Source organism: Leuciscus leuciscus (genome assembly GCF_965113295.1).
Source record: "Leuciscus leuciscus genome assembly, chromosome: 18".
Classification (NCBI taxonomy): Eukaryota; Metazoa; Chordata; class Actinopteri; order Cypriniformes; family Leuciscidae; genus Leuciscus; species Leuciscus leuciscus.
Window position 1 is genome coordinate 767,390 of NC_138742.1, and position 22,006 is coordinate 789,395.

The following is a 22,006-nucleotide window of genomic DNA, read 5'->3' on the forward strand; positions in this document are numbered from 1 at the left end:
ATTGGGGCAATCTGCTAATTAATGAGATCAATCATTAATTAATTACCCAGCATACTAGCTGATGTTATATCCCATTTAACTAAAGTTTCAATGTTTAAACCGATTTTCCTATAAGCGCTTTTTGGATGGGTTGGATATTCACTCTATTTCTGAAGCGACAAAACATGAGCTAGATAGGGAATTGGAATTAGAAGAGGTCTCTAATGCTATTCTTAAAATGAGGGGCGGTAAAACAGCGGGTCCGGATGGGCTCCCAATTGAAATTTATAAGGAATTCAAAGATAAATGAGTAAGTCCGTTACTGGATATGTATGTAGAAGCTTTTCGGCATGGATCTCTTCCTCCCTCGTTGAAAAGTGCCCTGATCACTCTTATTTTGAAGCCAGGAAAGTCACCTGTAGAATGTGGGTCATATAGACCAATTTCACTTTGAATATGGATGCAAAAATTATTGCTAAAGCCTTGGGGATGAGACTTGAGAAGGTCCTGCCTCTGCTGGTACATTCAGACCAGAATGGCTTTGTTAAGAATCGTCAAGGCTACAATTACTAAATTTATTGTAGTATTATTGGGCTGCTCAAATGAGGGCTGCAATGTTCTGGTTCTCTAGAGATACCAATATGCCTTGGTTACAGGTTGAAATGTTGACTGCAAAAGGCTTGACACTTGACAGCTTTTTACAATCAGCACCCCTTAAAGAACTAAAAAGAAAAACAGACAATCCATTTGTGAAGAATACCATTATGACCTGGTACGAAGTTCATACATTTCTCTGAGAGGCCCCATTGTTGTCTTGCTTCTCCCCGATTTGGGGGAATGAATATTTCACTCCAGCTAAAAATTATATGGGGTTTAAACTATGGTTGAGTAAGGGAATAGTTAGATTGATGGACTTGTATGAAGACAATATTTTAGTGTCTTTTGACAATCTGGTATCAAAGTTTCCTATACCCCGGAACATTTTTTTTAAAATACCTGCAGCTTAGAAGTTTTATTTTTTCGAAACTAAAGACTTCTGTGCAACTCCCTTCATTATCCACAATGGAAACCTTTTCCACACAAGACTGTTTCAGTAAAGGGCGAATTACCCAATTATATAATATACTGGTACAGAATCATAAAGAAAATTCTGAAAATAAAAGACGAGCATGGATGCAGGATTTAAATAAAGACATTTCATTAGATGAGTGGGGTACAATATGTTTAAAAGCACAAACTCAAACTATAAATGCTCGTTTGAGACTCTTACAATATAATTGTATTGTATAATATCACTCCTGTGAGATTAAATCAATTTAACCCAAGTATTCCTGACTTATGTTTTAAATGCAATAAGTTCCAAGGCACATTTTTCACTGTGTGTGGGAATGTGGTGAGGTGCAAAAGTTTTGGAGGAATATGTGTATTGGGTATCTACTGTATGTGGACAATTGCTCTCTACCCGTCAAAGAAAAAAAACTGGTGGATTTGTGCCTACTACAAGCCAGGCATTCAATTGCCCTTTGCTAGAAGAATACAAGTTGTCCTTCCCTTGGATTTTGGCTGAAAAACTTGATATCCAGTTTGGCCCTTGAGAAGCTTACATATGTATTTATTTTATTATTTTTATTATTTTTACTGACTGCCAGGGTTATTGTGGAGGGGGAGGGATTTGAGTAAGGTATGTTTGTATTTAAGTGTATGTGTTCTTTTGTTAAATGTGTTGTAAAATTAAAAAAATATATATGTTTGCAAAAGTTTCAATGTTTATATTTTGTAATTCATTGACCTCCACTGAAAGAAGGTCCAACAACACAAATACTTAAGCCTGGTATCACAGACAGGGCTTAGATTAAACCAGGATTAGGCCTTAGTTCAATTAGGAAATTTGAGGAGCTTTTATAAACGTGACTTACTAAAAAAAATTACTGGTCTGCATCTTGAGAAAATAATAGCACTGACATATTTTAATAGGCTTTCAGTTAAAACAACGCAAACATGCATTTTAGTCTGGGACTAGGCTTAAGACTTGTCTGTGAAACCAGGCAATACTATATTATTCCTCATCAACTGGTGAGAAAGCACCAAATAAAGAGAACAGAAAAAGTAAAGTTATCTCATTGGGAAAAACGTTTAGTACCAAATATGCATCTAAAAATGATAGATTTTCTCATGGTATGTTTCCTCCAGAAACAGTCTAAACCTAGACTGAAGACACATCTGCCAGACATACAGCCGACTTCTTAATATAGCTACAGGCAACTCTATATCAGTGTAGAAGGGGGGCTCAGAAATTTGACTGTTTGTCACACAGTGAAACAACTTAAAATTGATGAACACATGAATCTCAGACTACTCATGGATCATTATCTTTTAATGTGACAATTAGTCACAAACATCCCCTTCAGCCTTGTTTCATGGATGAAAAGACAAGGGTTTAGAGTAATATCATGGCAAGTAAACTAGATTAATGTTGGGAAAACTACTCCTTCCGCAAATAGGACTCCTTGATCATTCACTTATCCATGAATATCGCAATATCTGCAAAATATTGCAGAAACCTTTTCCAATCATAGTCTTCAAAGAAATTAAACTGGGAAGAATCAATGTTCACTGTACTTAACAGCTGAACACTTCCTGGCAAAACCAGGCCTCAATAGACAGTCCTCCTGTTATCCAGTTCACAAAGCTATCACAAACTAGTCCAAGTGGCTGTAAGCTGACAAACCAAATCATGAAACCCATTCCAAAAGACATAATTTATTTTGTCACACAGAATCTTGACTCATGACAAGTTAAATAGACAGGGGCTAAAACAGAACCAGACCCCTCAGCATTCATCCTAGCTGAAGGTGGCGTTGACAGAACCGGACCCCTCAGGAGAGTCCTGGTTGAAGGTGGCGTTGACAGAACTGGACCCCTCAGAATCGTCCTGGCTGAAGGTGGTGTTGACAGAACCGGACCCCTCAGGAGAGTCCTGGCTGAAGGTGGCGTAGACAGAACCGGACCCCTCAGGAGAGTCCTGGCTGAAGGTGGCGTTGACAGAACCGGACCCCTCAGGAGAGTCCTGGCTGAAGGTGGTGTTGACAGAACCGGACCCCTCAGCATTCATCCTAGCTGAAGGTGGCGTTGACAGAACCGGACCCCTCAGGAGAGTCCTGGCTGAAGGTGGTGTTGACAGAACCGGACCCCTCAGGAGAGTCCTGGCTGAAGGTGGCGTAGACAGAACCGGACCCCTCAGGAGAGTCCTGGCTGAAGGTGGCGTTGACAGAACCGGACCCCTCAGGAGAGTCCTGGCTGAAGGTGGTGTTGACAGAACCGGACCCCTCAGGAGAGTCCTGGCTGAAGGTGGCGTAGACAGAACCGGACCCCTCAGGAGAGTCCTGGCTGAAGGTGGTGTTGACAGAACCGGACCCCTCAGCATTCATCCTAGCTGAAGGTGGCGTTGACAGAACCGGACCCCTCAGGAGAGTCCTGGCTGAAGGTGGCGTTGACAGAACCGGACCCCTCAGGAGAGTCCTGGCTGAAGGTGGCGTTGACAGAACCGGACCCCTCAGCATTCATCCTAGTTGAAGGTGGCGTTGACAGAACCGGACCCCTCAGGAGAGTCCTGGCTGAAGGTGGCGTTGACAGAACCGGACCCCTCAGGAGAGTCCTGGCTGAAGGTGGCGTTGACAGAACCGGACCCCTCAGGAGAGTCCTGGCTGAAGGTGGCGTTGACAGAACCGGACCCCTCAGCATTCATCCTAGCTGAAGGTGGCGTTGACAGAACCGGACCCCTCAGGAGAGTCCTGGCTGAAGGTGGCGTTGACAGAACTGGACCCCTCAGGAGAGTCCTGGCTGAAGGTGGCGTAGACAGAACCGGACCCCTCAGGAGAGTCCTGGCTGAAGGTGGCGTTGACAGAACCGGACCACTCAGGAGAGTCCTGGCTGAAGGTGGCGTAGACAGAACCGGACCCCTCAGGAGAGTCCTGGCTGAAGGTGGCGTTGACAGAACCGGACCCCTCAGCATTCATCCTAGCTGAAGGTGGCGTTGACAGAACCGGACCCCTCAGGAGAGTCCTGGCTGAAGGTGGCGTTGACAGAACCGGACCCCTCAGGAGAGTCCTGGCTGAAGGTGGCGTAGACAGAACCGGACCCCTCAGGAGAGTCCTGGCTGAAGGTGGTGTTGACAGAACCGGACCCCTCAGGAGAGTCCTGGCTGAAGGTGGCGTAGACAGAACCGGAACCCTCAGGAGAGTCCTGGCTGAAGATGCCGTTTTTTACTATTATTTTTTACTAATAACAATAACCCTGTAAATGGGTTAGCATAAACACATACTATTCATGGGTTTCATCAGGTCCCTTTCCACAGGTGTATCAATCAAGCACAATGCAGTCTGCATTCATAATCTAGGTGCTTGATTTTATACACCTGTGGAAAGGGACCTGATGAAACCCATGAATAGCACAACAACAGTATGTTAGATTAAGAAACACAAAAAGGTATATAAACTTTTTTCTCCGAATACCCTCCCAAAATCACTCAAGGAAATCGCTACTCTATCCATCGAGGTTTCAAACCAACCAGGTCTTTTAAATAGATCATTTGTACCACCTGGATGAATTTTGAACTCATTGTTGCGGCAAATCTACATTATTGTAAAATGTATAGTGGCCATCTTGTGGTCAAACGAATGAACAGCATCTAAACCAGTCTGTCCTGGAAGTGCAACAGATTCTTCATGAACATTTTATTTGTTTTTATAGAATTCTAATAGTTTGAAATATGTAGAAACAATAAATGACTACAACACTACAGTGAATTTATCAGTGTATAAGGATAAAATTGTCTTGAATTTTTTTTTCTTCATATAAACTTTCAAAGCAGTCAGGTCTTTTTATGTGAGAACAGGAAACATGAACAAATGTTTGTATTGTCAAGAAAACAAAAAAGACAGAATCCAGTAATTTGCAAATATAATGATTTATTTGTGGAATGATTCACATCAGAAATGCAACATAAACATTTAATTTCTCAGAAACACCACAAACTATGAAATACATGGAAACAAAAGAAGAAACAGAACTGAGCTTTTAAATTGCCTGATAAATGTATAATAAGTAGTTTAATAGCAACAACAAAGAAAAGTTCAAAAGCACATACAGTAACATCAATCGGCAAATGTTAACCAGTTAATTTTACTGGTTATATTTGGTTACAGCCGGCCAGCCTGTGTGGAAGCGGATCCAGTCGAAATAATGTGCCACTTTTGTGTAGACCCCAGGATAATTGGGTTCGCCACATTTATCACCCCAGCTCACTATTCCCCATACGTACGACACGCCAGAAGCATCTTTACACACCAGCGGCCCTCCAGAGTCGCCCTGACAGGAGTCCACCTTCCCCTCCAGGTCACCTGACACAGAACACAACCAATGAGAGACCAGGAACCGGTGAACCAAGAGTCACTGTGCAAATGGCACTGTTCCGTTAAATACACAAAGGCTTAAACATTAATTACAGGTACAGGCCTACAGTACAAGTTCATATAATATCTTTACGAAATGCTTTGCTACTTATCTGCTGATTTACAGTTTGTTTTGAAACATTTTCACTCAGAAATTGCCAGTAAATTTGCAAAAAAATAGCAAGTAACACATTGAATTAAATGTGAAATTTTGAAGGAGAAAGAAGTTTATGGGCTCTGAAAATGATCTCTGAGTTTATCAGGCAGTATTATATTCTGCGTATGATCACAAATTTTAGTGTTTAGTCAAACACACATTCACAATCACACACACACGCACGCACACATACACACCCTCACTCACACATACACACACACATGCGCGCACACATACACACCCTCACTCACACATACACACACACACGCACGCACACATACACACCCTCACTCACACATACACACACACATGCGCGCACACACACACAGACAGACACACACACTCTCTCTCTCTCTCTCTCTCTCTCTCTCTCTCTCTCTCTCTCTCTCTCTCTCTCTTTCACACACACACACATACCTGCACACTCCATTCCAGGGAGGAAACGATCCTTGTAATATTTCTCGCAGTCACCAATAATCGTAACATTTGCCCATTTTAGAATCCCTGCTGACATTCCCGCTTTAAACAAACAGACATAGAGACAATTAAACCAGAAATGTAACCCCACCCCACTGGATTAAAACAACTTTCAGATTAAAATAATCTAAAACTCTGTTCACTCCAATAACGATACTATTAAATAATATAATATTAAAGGGATAGTTCACCCAAAAATTTAAATTAGCCCATGATGTACTCACCCTCATGCTAGGTGTATGATGTTTATTAGGAAAGCCAGGACATTTTTTAATATAACTCTGATTGTATTCGTCTGAAAGAAGAATGTCATATACACCTAGGATGACTTGAGGGAGAGTAAATCATGCGAAATCAATAAAAAAATTTGGCTGAACTAACCCTTTAAAATGAAAACAGAATGAATGGATTAAAACTAAATTCGTAAAATGATCCGCATGGCAGCGTGTAGCCGAACCTCTGTCGCGGCCCCAGCCGGAGATGGTGCAGGTGTCGCTGGGCTGGAACTGTTGTGTGGACCAGGGCACACACACGGCTCGCACCGCCGGGTTATCCTGCATACACTTGTCCGATAGATTCAGCGGCTCTAGCTGCACCAGAGCAATGTCGTTGGCGTAGGTTTGTGCGTTATATTCATGATGGATGATGATGTTCTTCACCGGGATGCTGTCTGTCGTCGACTGCATACGATGCTTCTTCCAGAGAGAGAACTTGATTCGGTAGGACTTTGGTTTGGGCCTAAACACACGACACGCAAATGCACAACTGTTTCTCAGTCACTGTTCTGTACAGGTTGATCAAAACGTGTGCCGATTGGTAGTGATGGCCATTTAAAACACTGCTTCTTGAAGCTTCGAAACCTTTACGAATCTTTTGTTCCGAATCAATGGTTCGGAGAGTGTATCAAATATCAATGGTTCACCGCTGGGGGCGATGATCTCTGATTCATTGAGGACCAATGAACAAGTGTCTGTAGGTTTTACCTGATCTATGATCAATTTGTAGACATTAGTATAATTAAAATGAATAATGGTAGTTAATAGTCTCTTATTGGCCTGTTTAGCTGAGCCATTCATAAAACAAACCCTGACAATTGATAAGAGAACATAGACACACAATAATCGAATTAGATGATTAGATAATTGCATTTGAAAGATTTTACTGTCAATAAAAAATGTGCAATAGATTTGTAAAAGGTATTTTTATGCATGTTTGGCCCGGGTTTTTGTTGCATTTACACTGTTCTGACCACTAGGGGTCACCGTGGAGACGAGTGTCGGATTGTTTCGAAGCCTCGACTCACTACGGCACATTTGCTTCAACTGTTTCAGAGTTCCACGAAGCCTCAATCTGCCCACCACTACCGATTGGTTGTACCTGACGCAGTGGGCGGCGGTCAAAACCCAGCAGCCGCCCAGATACGCCCCTCCACAGTGGATCGAGCCTTCATCCTGAATGGCCACCTGCCACTGTATCTGAGTCTGCAGGGGCAAAGGTCACACACAGAGGTCAAACCAAAACAAAGAGGCATTTTTTTTATGCTAAGTGAAATTTTGACAGTTTACTGATTAAGCTACATTGCTGATATTGTACAAGCAAACGGCTAACTATATTAGCACTCACACCAGCAGATGATAACTATAACGATAACTGTATTAGCATTCATAGCGGCGGACGATAACTATTACTATAACGATAACTATATTAGCATCCACATCAGTGGACAATAACTATAACAAGCCAATGGCAAGAAAATGCCATGGGTCTGCGGAATTTGCATGGCGTAACTCCGCCCCACCTCGTGGGTATATAAGGAAGTACGCTGGCAACATGCAGATATGTTTCTCCGCTGAGGAACTGAGACTGAACTCCGGCGTTCCAGGGGTACAGCAGGGAGACGTGTCCAAGTGGCAGGGAGACGTGACGTTCCCTTTCGTGGTCACTTACGAGTTACATCAGTGACAACGAATGGGGTTCCCAGTCTAATCACGCCACCTTGGTTGTCTTCCAGTGCCCTGCGTAAATCTGAGATCCCTGTCGTGAGACTAGCATGGACGAAGGACTCCTACTTATCACAGGAATACCAAGGTACACTGGGAAGCATATCTCAGTGGAAATATGCAATCAGTGCCGGGGGGGGGGGGGGGGGGGGGGGGGGGGTGCATATGGAGAATCACTGGGGTGTCCAGCCGTAGGTGGAATATTTCAATCCCAGGGGTGGCAAGGTGGCTTGCCGAGGGAAAGACACATGCTCAGAGAGGCTTACAGTGGAAATAAACATGTGGGGGTCGCCCAGAGGGGGAACCATGCACATGGAGACACCTAGCCAAGCGCGAAAGCTGCCGGTGGCATAACTCTGGCGTTGGCGTCAACAGTGCTGGAGGAACTCAGGGCTTATTAGGCTCACCTGAGGAGAATATTGCACGTATCCCATCCGTGGAGTGGAATGGCGAGCAAGCGAAGACACCTGAGCAGAATCTAGTACTGGCTGGTTGAAGCGAGTATTTGAGAGGACACTGGCTCCACTCGGAGATTGTAGAATCTCGCAAATGTGTTGGGTGTCGCCCAGCCTGCAGCTCTGCAGATGTCTGTTAGCGAGGCGCCATGCGCTAGAGCCCAAGAGGAGGCCACACTCTGGTGGAGTGGGCCGTCACACCAAGGGGCCATGGTCGACCTTGCTGCTGGTATGCCAAAGCAATGGCGTTCACTATCCAGTGAGACAGCCTTTGCTTGGAGAGAGCCTTTCCCTTCAGCTCCCACCATAACAGACAAAGAGCTGGTCTGAGGTCCTGAAACACTGCGTTCTGTCTACGTAAGCACGGAGGGCGCGTACTGGACAGAGCAGTGCCAAGGCTGGGTCTGCCTCCTCCGAGGGCAGCACTTGCAGGTTCACCATCTGGTCTCGAAAGGGTGTGGTGGGAACCTTGGGCACGTATCCAGGCTAGGGTCTCAGGAGCAGCATGTCCATTGCACATGGCGGCCCAGCCTGTGGTGGAGTCATTTGTTGAGACAACAACATGCCTGGAAACTCGTTCTAGGGACACTGAGAGAAAACTGAGGTTCGTCCACGGGGTGAATGTCTGACGGCAGGTCGGAGTAACAGGTACTCGGAGCGTGCCGTGTTGCCATGCCCACCTCGGGACTCGATCGTGAAGCCAGTGCTGAAGCGATCTCATATGAAGCAATCCGAGCGGCGTTGCTGCGGCTGCGGATGCCATATACCGCAGGAGCCTCTGAAATAATTGTATTGCCTCTGAAATAACTCTTGCCCTCGAACTGTCTCGGGCAAGTCAGCAGTGACTGCTCGCGCTCGCTCGTAAGCTGTGCGCACATGGCGACCGAGTCGATTTCCATACAGAGAAAAGAGATCCTCTGCACGGGGCAAAGTTTGCTCTTTTCCCAGTTCACCCGAAGGCCCAGACGAGCTAGGTTCCGGAGCACTAGGTCCCTGTGTTCGCAAACCTGGTCTCGAGAGTGAGCTAGGATCAGCCAGTCTTCGAGATAGTTCAGGATGCGAACCCCGTGTTCCCGTAGAGGAACAAGGGCTGCCTCGACGACTCTCATGAAGACGCGAGGAGACAGGGCTAGCCCGAATGGGAGAACCGCGTACTGGTATGCCCGCCCCTCGAAAGCAAACCGTAGGAATGGTCTGTTTCGAGGTAGAATGGAGACATGGAAGTAGGCGTCCTTCAGGTCGATCGTGTGGCCGCACACATTGGAAAATGCTTTGGCAGTAAGCATCTTGAACGGCAGCCTGTGAAGGGAGCGGCTCAAGATGCGCAGGACCAGGATTGGCCATAACCCACCGGTTTTCTTGGGAACAATGAAGTAGGGGCTGTAGAACCCGGACTTCATTTCGGCTGGAGGGACAGTCTCGATCGCACCCTTCACCAGTAGGGTGGCAACCTCCGCTCTCATGATAGGGGCATTGCCACCGACCATAGTGAAGCGGACTCCCCTGAAGCGGGGAGGAGTCCGTGTGAACTGAATCGCATAGCCGAGCCTGATGGTTCGGGCGACCCAGCGGAACAGGTTGGGAGCTCTAGCCAGGCTCCCAAGAACTGTGCCAGCAGGGTCATGCAAGCCACAGACATACCCTCGGTGGTGCAGCAAAGCGGTGTGGGGGCACGGTCATTAGCTGCGTCCTACCAGAGGAGGCCAGGGAAGGACCAGTGTTCCACGGAGGCGTGCTCTGCTCGGTGAAGGCTCGAGGGGAGGAGCCGCAGGGAGGCGGCCTCGGCGGGAAGCAGACTAAGGAGACCGTACGGACGGATGACCGTTGGTGCAGAAGGCCTCAGTCTGCTTCTGGGGGGTCGAAGACTGCAGGGTACAGTCCTCAACCACACCGCCAAGGAGCCCAGCCTGGGACATGGGGGAGCTGAGAAAATGAATTCTCAGACCCCCTCACATCAACCTGGCTGAGCCCATTCCTGGACCACACTTGTGGACATCACCTGGCCTGGGATCACGCAGGTAGCGATGTCACACGTAGAGCGAGGTCGGTAGTGTGCGTGGCGGATCGACCAGCCCGGACATGGGAGGCATAGCGTCCCTGCACAGTGAGGGCGCTGCACAGTGGCGACCAGCAGTACAGGCTGTCTGTCTCGTCCTTGTGTTTGTTTATTTAGTTGCTTGTTGCGATCATTGCAATCTTTTTTGGTACAAACCATCATTAGATGTAGTGTCTAACAACTGTGGTAAGAAAAAAGATCTGCACTTCCGATATTGAACTTTTATCTGTTTCTATGCGCCCCTCGTATCTTCCCCGTGAATTCCCACAAATATTTCTGACTGTTGTCTATATACACCCAAGAGCAGACATAAATAATGCAGCAGACATTATTTTTAATATCACCCAAGAATTGGATAAAATCTCACCAGATGCACCCAAGTTTATAATGGTCTGTACCCTCAAAAAAACTCTGTCTACCTATTCACAGTATGTCACCTGTCCAACACGAAAAAATAAAATCATTGATCTATGCTACGGTTCTATCCCTAAGGCATACTTATCCATTGCCAGGGCCCCCCTGGGTGGCTCAGATCACAACACAGTCCTTCTAAGACCCACTTATAAACAGGTTTTGAAAAGGGTTAAGCCTGTGGAAAAGCAGATTCAGGTGTGGGATGAGGACAGTGTAGAAACGTTGAAAGGATGCCTGGAGTGTACATCTTGGACCATCTTCGAGGACTCTTCAGCTGACTTGCATGAACAGACAGATGCTATCTCGGGCTACATAGACTTTTGTGTGAGTGTAGTCATTCCAACTAAGAACATCAAGGTCTACCCAAACAATAAACCGTGGGTGACGAAAGAACTAAAGGACATACTAAATGAGAAAAAGGAAGCTTACAGAACAGAAAAGATATGCAAAGGAAGGTTAACAAGGAGATCTTTAAGGCCAGGTGTCAGTATAAGGACAAGATAGTACCCTGGCTGCGGGGAATTCAAGGGCTGCATGGACGGGTATAAAGTTGATGGCCAACGCCCCCTTCAAGACAGGAAAAAAAGGGGACTTTATGGATGACACAGCATCCTTTGTTCTGGCCAACAACCTAAATGAACATTTTACCCGCTTCGAAATAAATGACAGTGATAATGTTTCTGCCTGGCAAGAGATTGTGATGGACGATGCTGGGATGGAGAGCACTTTGATCATCAAGGAGGAGGAGATGGTCCAGCGAGTGTTTGAGAGAATATACACGGAAAAGTCCAGGGCCGGATAACATTGGAGGCAGAGTGCTGAAGCACTGTGCGGCCCAATTAAGTGGAATTTTCTGTTCCCTCTTCCAACGCTCAATAGACACCCAGGTGGTTCCACTGCTTTGGAAGACAGCAGTTGTGACCCCCCTTCCCAAAGTCTACCATCCATCCTCATCCAAGGATTATAGGCCCATCGCCCTTACCTCTCTTGTAGTTAAATCATTTGAGTGGATCATTAAAACACACATCATGAATTCTTGTAGACATGCTCTTGACCCTCTACAATTTGCCTACAGATGTGGGAGGGGGACGGACGATGCCATTGCAGTGCTTTTAAATTATCTGTATACACACCTGGAGGGTTGTAAAACACATGCTCGCATTTTATTTGCAGACTTTTCATCAGCATTCAATACAATCCACCCACAAATTTTAGCAAACAGACTTAGAGATAACTTCCAGCTAAACTCAACCCTAATTAAATGGATCTTGGACTTTCTGAGTGGACGGCCACAAAGAGTAAGGGTGGGGAACACATTATCTGGGGTCCGTTTCACTTCAATTGGGACACCACAAGGTAGCGTCTTGTCGCCACTATTATATATATTGTACACTGACTGTTGTCGCAGTAGTTATCCGGGAAGTTATATAATTACATTTGCAGATGACACTGCTGTGATTAGTTTATTGGAGCGAGATGAAACTGAACATGGTCCAGTGTTGCGTGAATTTGTTGACTGGTGTGAAGCTTCCCAGTTGCATTTGAATGCATCCAAGACCAAAGAGTTGGTTTTTGATTTTAGACATGGGGCTCCCTCACCCACTCAGACTCTAATAAAAGGAGAGGAGATAGAGATGGTGACGGAGTACAAGTATCTTGGTCTTATCATTGACCATAAATTATCCTGGGATCAGTGTGCTGATGCCATTTTTAAAAAGGGTCAACAACGTTTGTATTTTCTTAGAAAGCTTAATTATTTTAATGTTGACAATAAAATGTTGACACTTTATTATAAGTCTTTTATTGAGAGTATTCTCTCCTATTGCATTGTATGCTGGTATGGACATTCAAAAATCACCCACAGGAAAAAATTGGGGAAGATTGTTAAAACCTGTGGAAGAATCATTGGTAAACAACAGATAGACCTGTACCAACTATACCTGACGAGATTGGCACAGAAGGCAGACAAGGTTTGCATGGATAAAACCCATCCACTTTCAGTGGAGTTCAAGCCTCTCCCTTCAGGTCGTAGATATAGATACCCCAAGGTTAGAACCAACCGAGCAAAAAACTCATTCATTCCCATGGCAATAACCCAATTAAATAAGGTGTGCGGAGGGGTATGATTGGAGAATATATGTGAAGTAATGTGAAGTAGTTTTATTTATTTATGATATTGTGTATGCGGATAATGTTTGTGTTGTGGATTATGTGTCAATATGTCTGTACTGTACAACAAATTGCCTCTCTGAGGACATTAAAGTTTTCTAAGTCTAAGTCTAAGTCTCACATCAACCTGGCTGAGCCCATTCCTGGACCACACTTGTGGACATCACCTGGCCCAGGATCACGCAGGTACCGATGTCGGTAGTGTGCGTGCCGGATCGACCAGCCCGGACATGGGAGGCATAGCATCCCTGCGTGGGGGCGTGGTCGAGTTTCCACGTTCTGTCAATGTTGGCCAGGGATGGACCAGCGTTCCACGGCGGCCTGGTCTGACAGAACTACCGGGTCAGCACTGCCTCAAAGGCGAAGGCGACACACAGCACTGCATGCCTGTGCCACGAAAGTGACAGAGAACATACAGCCCATGATCGCCACGCGATCGAGTGCAGCGAAGGCGGAGGACGCCCATGGGCCGCGATAAGTCACGGGGACTCTCGCGAGCCGGAGGCGTCCTGATGCACGTCCGGGAGAAAGGCACTGGGGGCGAGTGTTGTAGAGAAACGCGCCCAGGAACCAATCGTCAAGCCTATAGTGCTCAGGGGGAGGGCGGCGCCACTCCAACCGATGCTTTCAGCTGCCCGGGAAAGCATGGCCATCAGCTCTGGATTTGACTCGACTAACGCTGACACTCCCGAGGGAGGCAACGCAGTCGAATCCTCATTTCCAGAGGAATCAAGCTCGCCTTGTGATGCTGTGAGTGACATGACACCACCTGCTGGAGCCCCGAATGAAAACACTGGGTACCCGAGAGGAACCAGGCACACACGGAAGCCCCTCAGATCACCCTGGCCACCAGCCAAAGTATCCCCTCTCGAGGAAGAGATAGATTGGGGTGTGGCAGAGGGGACTCTACCCATACGGAGATCATTGAGTCTCGATCTATAAACATCGCAATGGTCATGTTCCCGCAATGAAAACAAGACTCATCCACGAGTGCTGCCGAGCGTGATTAAGCCCAACACGCGAAACATCGCTCGTGACCATTAGGCAGATGAATCACGCACCCACAGACACGCGTGCAGATCTTTTAGAAAGGAAAAAGCTCAGCAGAGTGCTGAAGCGCCCAGGGAAAAACACACACACTGTCTGCAGATCACTGCACAGATCAGCAGCAGGCAATGCGATCTTGCTGGAACGCGCCGTCACACTAACACACTGAAGAGCCACTCATCTCGTAGAGTGAAGATGATTCAGAATGGCTTGTAGGAGTGAAGAAAACTCTTGGCTCTGAAGCGAAAACATATCTGCATGTTGCCAGCGTACTTCCTTATATACCCACGACGTGGGGCGGACTTACGCTATGCAAATTCCGCAGACCCATGTCATTTTCTTGCCATTGGCTTGTTTTGTATACTCGAAGGTGAGAGGCTTTCTAAGCGAAACTTCATTCGTCGTCACTGACGTAACTCGTAGTGACCACGAAAGGGAACTATATTAGTGTCCACACCAGCGGACGATAATTATGCGATTAAATGCACACGAGTACAATTGTTAAAGATGTCCGTCTTGCGTGTGTTTATATTGAAAAACAAAGGAAAAGCAGAGCAGAGGAACAGAAAATGGCTCATTTGAACATATTTTTGTGTTTTTATTTTTGTTATTAAAAAATAAGACCAAATTACAAACAATAGGACAAATACAATAAAACAAAACTACAAACGAAAAAAAAAAAGTTTTACGTTATAAGGTCCATCTAGCATAAAAGTATGAAATACTACAGTAAATTAATAATAAAATGTCTTAACTGTATGAATTAAATATTGATAATACATTGATTCTTATTAAAGTTACTTAAGTAATTCAGCCAAGAGCCTAGATTTTTGCGCGAATAACCCCCAAGGCATTTTAACATGATTTTGTGAATATTTGACCTTTAAAGAGAATTCCGATTCATGAGCACTTCAAAATGTCCAAATGTTTTAAAAACGTTAGTCTTGGTAATGCGAACGTTTAGGGAACATTCCATTTTGTTAACATTATGGGATTACCTTTAAAAGTTTTCTGAAACACGCTAAAACGATTCAGAAAAAAAAAAAAACATTCCATGAACGATTTATAAATAATGTTTTTGTGAACATTATAAAAGACCAGATTACTTTGAACGAACATTAGCTGGATCAATATGTGTGTTTTTTTTGTTTTTTTTTACAATTTTGAAAAGTATTGAAACGTATACTTTCACCAAAACAGATTGTTTGTATCTTTATCTGTGGATAGTTCGTGTTTGCATATTATATAAAAGAAACACTATATAAAAGTATGATCAGAAGCTTGTATGTTTTATCAACTGAATTAAAGGTTTTGTTCTTTGGCAATCTGGATTCTTGCACATCTTTTTAAAGAAAGAGATCGGCCAGAAAGTGGAAAACACAATATATATCATCACACTGCCCAGTCCTAGTGTTTCTGTGTGTTTCACGACTGACCGGTAAGGCCTCTTCCCCTCCGACTAAGCGTTTTTTGCGTTGACGTGGAGTCGCGTCCTCCTCTTGTTTGTACGCATACTCCATATTGGGAACGCCACACTGCAGCTGGCTCTCGGTAGACAAACGGATTGTTCTGATCTCTGGAACAACATGTGTTGATTCAGCTGAAGGAAGCCTGTGGAGATACTCCAGATACATCTACATTTGCCCATCTAACAAAATACATTCTAAAGAATGTTTTGCTAACGTTCCCATTAAGTTGCAAAACATTATTTCATGTTCAAAATGTCCAGTTTTTTAAATGTTTCCAAAACGTTTTTCTTGGTTATGTGAACGTTAATGGAACATTCCATTCTTCAAACATTACGGGAACGTTATTTTTGAATGTTCTGAAACTTCTGAAACAAGTAGTAACATTTAAAAACCATTAGACGAACATCCAACTAAAACATTTCAGAAAAATCATCCCTTGAATGAAGTATAAATAATGTTTTGTAACGTTTTGAGAACATTATTAAAGACCAGATGGCTTTGCACGAATGTTCTATTATCGTAACTGGAAGAACGTTTGTCAATAACGTTGAGAGAACCTTGACAGAACGTTCCCTGTCGGCACAGATCCGGCCCACATCTGGTACGCATTAAATCCACATGTTCCGGATCTGGCCCGGATGTGGGCCGACACTATGTTGCTGTCTGATCATCTGGAGGTTTTTGTTTGCTGAAGTCTCAGACATTGGATGTTCAGTGTCATATGAGTTTGTTCTCACCCGACATTGGATCGGAAAACAAATCTGGCTTAATCTCCACTGGTGTGGTGTTTCCTGAAACGCAAAGAAGAGAACAGGCAGTTATTCTGTAACAAAAACACTTCTAAAAGTCTGCAAGTATTACTGACCGACTGAACCTTCTTACAATTCCTTATGTTTTTCTTTAGTATCATTTTTACATTGGTTGGGATTCTCATGGAAGCTTGTTTCGGCCATGGAATAATAACAAAAGGTGAGATATAAACTCGCAATTGGAAGAAGAAAGTCTGAATTGTGTTCGTAATGATCTTTTTTATTTCCTGCAGCACAGAACCACGTTGAAACAAATGTTGGCAACAAAGGACAGCGAAAGGAGAAATTAGTTGTGGTATTTAATGAAGGTCAAGTAAGCATTTTGATAAATATATCTCAATCACAGACACATTCAGATGGGTTCTCACAGGATGGTAGGGCTGAAAAACAGTAAGTAATTAGTTCCATATTTGCTTATATATATCAAACTGCGTGAAGAAAACACAGGTGTGGTTTGAATGTTTTGAAATGTTGCCATTGAATTCACGAAGTGTGAACTCTCTCCTCAGGCGATCCAGTCCTGTCTGAGTAGGACTGTTGAAAGAGACACTTGTTCTGGAACTGAATCCTGAAGTAAGAAGATCTTAAATTAGTTCACTGACCTTCCAGTTCATCTTCTCCTCCCAGACAGTCCCTGACTCCGTCTCCAACAGCTTGACGGGGAATACAGACGTCCGACTTACAGTGGAACGCTTTGGTTTCATCACATCCTTCACAACACAAACGGGAATATTAGGATAGTCTTGCGTTTTTAATACTGTAAGATGTTCTTACATTTTTATTATTAATAACACAATTACAAATGTAATGCAATTTTTTTTTTCATAAATAGTGCTTTATTCAGAAACAGACGGGATTGTGGGAAACAGGAAGAGGAATGATGATGTCATGGACATAGACAGGAAGTAGAGACTCACTCTGGCAGCACATCTCGTCACTGTTGTCTCCACAGTCGTCAATGCCATCGCAGGGTTTTCCTTCCACTAAACACTTCCCGTTCACACAGAGGAACTTCTTGCATTCGTCTACACAGGGAATGATGGGATGACATCATACTGTTATGATGTATGGATGCACTTTTTATTGTAATTTTTGGGTGAACTAACCCTTCAAAATATATATATATTTTTTTAAGCACCTTTGTGTTGGTAACACTTTGCGATGGCCACCTCATGGCTTTCTGTGATTGGCTGCGGATTATAGATGGTGCACTCAGCCAATGAGAGCTCAGATCCCGTGCAGCGAACCCTCATGCACTCCTCTGGCCAATCAAACGCTTTGTCAAGAGACGAATGATTGATTTTAGTCGGCGCCTCCGCTCCTCTGAGACACAGACAGAAGAAGAGAAGCAGTAACATGAAACATGTGAAAAACACACATCTGAAACATGTGGAGTGCAGAGGATTCTTGTGTGTAGTGATGTGTGTGTGTGTAGTGATGTGTGTGTGGTGATGTGTGTGTGGTGATGTGCGTGTGGTGATGTGTGTGTGTGTGTGTGTGTGTGTGTGTGTGTGTGTGTGTGTGTGTGTGTGTGTGTGTGTGTGTGTGTGTGTGTGTGTGTGTGTGTGTGTGTGTGTGTGTGTGGTGATGTGTGTGTGTAGTGATGTGTGTAGTGATGTGTGTGTGGTGATGTGTGTGTGTAGTGATGTGTGTAGTGATGTGTGTGTAGTGATGTGTGTGTGTGTGTGTGTGTGTGTGTGTGTGTGTGGTGATGTGTGTGTGTAGTGATGTGTGTAGTGATGTGTGTGTGGTGATGTGTGTGTGGTGATGTGTGTGTAGTGATGTGTGTGTGTGTGTGTGTGTGTGTGTGTGTGTGTGTGTGTGTGTGTGTGTGTGTGTGTGTGTGTAGTGATGTGTGTGTGTAGTGGTGTGTGTGTGTGTGTGTGTGTGTGTGTGTGTGTGTGTGTGTGTAGTGGTGTGTGTGTGTGTGTGTGTGTGTGTGTGTGTGTGTGTGTGTGTGTGTGTGTGTGTGTGTGTAGTGATGTGTGTGTGTGTGGTGATGTGTGTGTAGTGATGTGTGTGGTGATGTGTGTGTGGTGATGTGTGTGTGTGTGTGTGTGTGTGTGTGTGTGTGTGTGTGTAGTGATGTGTGTGTAGTGATGTGTGTGTGGTGATGTGTGTGTAGTGATGTGTGTGTGTGTGTGTGTGTGTGTGTGTGTGTGTGTGTGTGTGTGTGTGTGTGTGTGTGTGTGTGTGTGTGTGAGTGATGTGTGTGTGTGTGTGTGTGTGTGTGTGTGTGTGTGTGTGTGTGTGTGTGTGTGTAGTGATGTGTGTGTGGTGATGTGTGTGTAGTGATGTGTGTGTGTGTGTGGTGATGTGTGTGTGGTGATGTGTGTGTGGTGATGTGTGTGTAGTGATGTGTGTGTGGTGATGTGTGTGTAGTGATGTGTGTGTGTGTGTGTGTGTGTGTGTGTGTGTGTGTGTGTGTGTGTGTGTAGTGATGTGTGTGTAGTGATGTGTGTGTGTGTAGTGATGTGTGTGTGTGTAGTGATGTGTGTGTAGTGATGTGTGTGTGTGTGTGTGTGTGTGTGTGTGTGTGTGTGTGTGTGTAGTGATGTGTGTGTAGTGATGTGTGTGTGGTGATGTGTGTGTAGTGATGTGTGTGTGGTGATGTGTGTGTAGTGATGTGTGTGTGTGTGTGTGTGTGTGTGTGTGTGTGTGTGTGTGGTGATGTGTGTGTGTGTGTGTGTGTGTGTGTGTGTGTGTGTGTGTGTGTGTGTGTGTGTGTGTGTGTGTGTGTGTGTGTGTGTAGTGATGTGTGTGTAGTGATGTGTGTGTGGTGATGTGTGTGTAGTGATGTGTGTGTGTGTGTGTGTGTGTGTGTGTGTGTGTGTGTGTGTGTGTGTGTGTGTGTGTGTGTGTGTGTAGTGATGTGTGTGTGTGTGTGTGTGTGTGTGTGTGTGTGTGTGTGTGTGTGTGTGTGTGTGTAGTGATGTGTGTGTGGTGATGTGTGTGTAGTGATGTGTGTGTGTGTGGTGATGTGTGTGTAGTGATGTGTGTGTAGTGATGTGTGTGTGGTGATGTGTGTGTGGTGATGTGTTTTTTTGATTGATTGATTTCTTTATTGTCATTGTACTACCATACAATGAAATTTTTATACTTTCCATCGTTCACGGCAAGAGTAGTTACAGTCATATTGCAAATTGCCCATTATTAAATAAGGTGCTTAGTATTATTTCACTTAATTGTCTACATGTCAAAAATGTCTTGTGGTGATAATTTGAGGATGTAGTTTCAGTTCATGATTCATTATCCTGATGGCATTAGGATAAAAACTGTTCATGAGTCTGGTTGTGCGTGTTTTGATTGACCTAAAGCGTTTTCCAGATGGCAACAATTCAAAAAGCTGATGGGCTGGATGATTCGGGTCCGTCACAATGTAGCGTGTTTTCTGCAGAGAGCGGGAGTTAAAAATGTCATCCAGAGCAGGTAGCTGTTGATTTGTGATGTTCTGTGCGGTTTTTATAACTCTCTGCAAGGCCTTTTTATCACCAGCCGAGCTGCCTCCATACCACACCAGCATATTATATGTGAGGACACTTTCAATAGAACAGCGGTAGAATGACACCAGGAGACGCGCTGACAGGTTTATTTTCCTAAGCATTCTGAGAAAATACATCCGCTGTTGCGCCTTCTTGACTGATGCTGTGATGTTTGTTGTCCATGAAAGGTCCTCAGAAATGTGTGTGCCCAGAAATTTAAAGCTTGATACTCTCTCCACTATCTCCCCGTTGATATGCAGTGGTGTGTGAACAATCGGTTTCTTCCTGAAATCAATAATGAGTTCTTTCGTTTTCTTGATGTTTAGGGTAAGATTATTCTCCGTGCACCACGTCGTCATCCTCTGTACCTCCTCTCTGTAGGCATACCCATCTCCTCTGGTGATCAGCCCCAGCACAGTCGTGTCATCCGCAAATTTAATTATGATGTTGTTGTCATTAGATTGTACGCAATCATGAGTATACAAGGAGTAAAGAAAAGGACTTAGCACACAGCCTTGTGGGGCTCCCGTGCTGATTAGCGTAGTTGTGGAATGATGTGAGCCCATCCTCACTGACTGTGGCCTCTTTGTTAGGAAGTCTTTAATCCACAGGCAGATGTTATGCTGTATGCCTAGGTCAGACATCTTATAAAACAGTCTGTTTGATAAGATGGTATTAAAAGCAGAACTGTAGTCAATGAACAGAAGCCGTGCATACGTCCCTTGATGTTCCAGGTGTCGCAGTACAGTGTGGAGTGCAGTGTTGATGGCATCGTCTTTCGACCTGTTGGCCCTATATGCGTACTGGTGGGGGTCCATGGTGGGTAGCAGAGCAGACTTAATATGATATAAAACCAGCCTCTCCATGCATTTCATAATTATAGATGTTAGTGCAATGGGCCTATAGTCATTGAGGGATGTTATAGCAGCATGCTTTGGCACCGGCACTATTGTAGACGTCTTCAGGCAGGTTGGAACAGTGCACTGCAACAGAGACAAGTTGAAGATGTTTGTGAGTACCTCACCTAGCTCAACTGCACAGTCTCTGAGTGCGCGCCCTGGAATGCTGTCTGGTCCAGATGCTTTCCATGCCTTGATCTTACGGAGAGTGCGTATCACCTCAATAGGTTGAAGAATGAGCACCTGGCTATTTGTATCTGGTACAGGGTTGATGGTAGTCTCAGTACTTTCCACCTCAAAGCGGCTGAAGAACCGGTTAAGCTGTTCTGCCATTAAAGCACTGCTATTAGACAGGCAAGTGGTGTTAATCTGCCCCGTGATGTGCCGGATCCCCTGCCAAGCCCGGCGGGGTTCGGAGTTGCAGAAGTGGTTCTCAATCCTCTGCTTATAAGCAGCCTTAGCATCCCTGATGCCCTTCCTTAAGTTCGTCCTGGCTGCACTGTAAAGCTGCCTGTCACCAGACCGAAAAGCAGAATTACGGGCCTGCAGCAGATGTTTTACATTGTTGGTCATCCACGGCTTGTTGTTAGGAAATATACAAATCCGTTTCGTGGTGGTGACATTTTCAATGCAGCATTTTATATAAAATAGCACAGAGGATGTATAGATGTCGATTTTATTGTCCACAAATACGCTCCAGTCAGTGCGTCTAAAGCAGTCCTGCAGCTGCTCAGACGCTCCTTCGGGCCATAATTGTATTATTCTAGCAGTAGGTTTAATTCGGTTGATAACTGGTCTATATGCTGGAGTCAAAAACAGTGAAATATGATCAGACAGACCTAAGTGGGGGAGAGGTGATGCCTTATATCCATGCTTAACGTTACTATAAACATGGTCGAGTATGTTTTTCAATCAATCAAAAATGTGTGTGTGGTGATGTGTCAAGTCAAGTTTATTTGTATAGCGCTTTTCACAATACAGATTGTATCAAAGCAGCTTCACAGTATTAAATTAAAATAATACAACAAAGTTTGTTTCAAGAGGAATTTATTGATTGATAAAATTAAATTAAATATCCCCAAAATATCCCCACACACACATCACTACACACACATGTGTGTGTGTGTGTGGTGATGTGTGTGT

General features: G+C 44.6%; 1 protein-coding gene across 2 annotated transcripts in view; it reads right to left on the minus strand.

Moving 5' to 3' along the window:
* Positions 1 to 4,926: 4,926 nt before the first annotated feature.
* Positions 4,927 to 22,006, minus strand: part of LOC309481092 (complement factor I-like) — a 25,314-nt gene continuing 8,234 nt past the window's right edge. Inside the window, exons 4-12 of one of the 2 annotated variants that reach the window (XM_082145875.1) lie at positions 17,621 to 17,805; positions 17,400 to 17,507; positions 17,085 to 17,192; positions 16,411 to 16,464; positions 15,641 to 15,780; positions 7,441 to 7,544; positions 6,521 to 6,801; positions 6,004 to 6,105; positions 4,927 to 5,378 (exon numbers count right to left, since the gene is read on the minus strand). In XM_082145875.1, the coding sequence (XP_082002001.1) occupies positions 5,161 to 5,378; positions 6,004 to 6,105; positions 6,521 to 6,801; positions 7,441 to 7,544; positions 15,641 to 15,780; positions 16,411 to 16,464; positions 17,085 to 17,192; positions 17,400 to 17,507; positions 17,621 to 17,805 (1,300 nt within the window). In that variant the 3' untranslated portion in view covers positions 4,927 to 5,160. Of the gene's footprint in view, positions 5,379 to 6,003; positions 6,106 to 6,318; positions 6,359 to 6,444; positions 6,802 to 7,440; positions 7,545 to 15,640; positions 15,781 to 16,410; positions 16,465 to 17,084; positions 17,193 to 17,399; positions 17,508 to 17,620; positions 17,806 to 22,006 lie in introns of those variants that run through there. The other variant, XM_082145876.1, reaches the window with a different exon arrangement.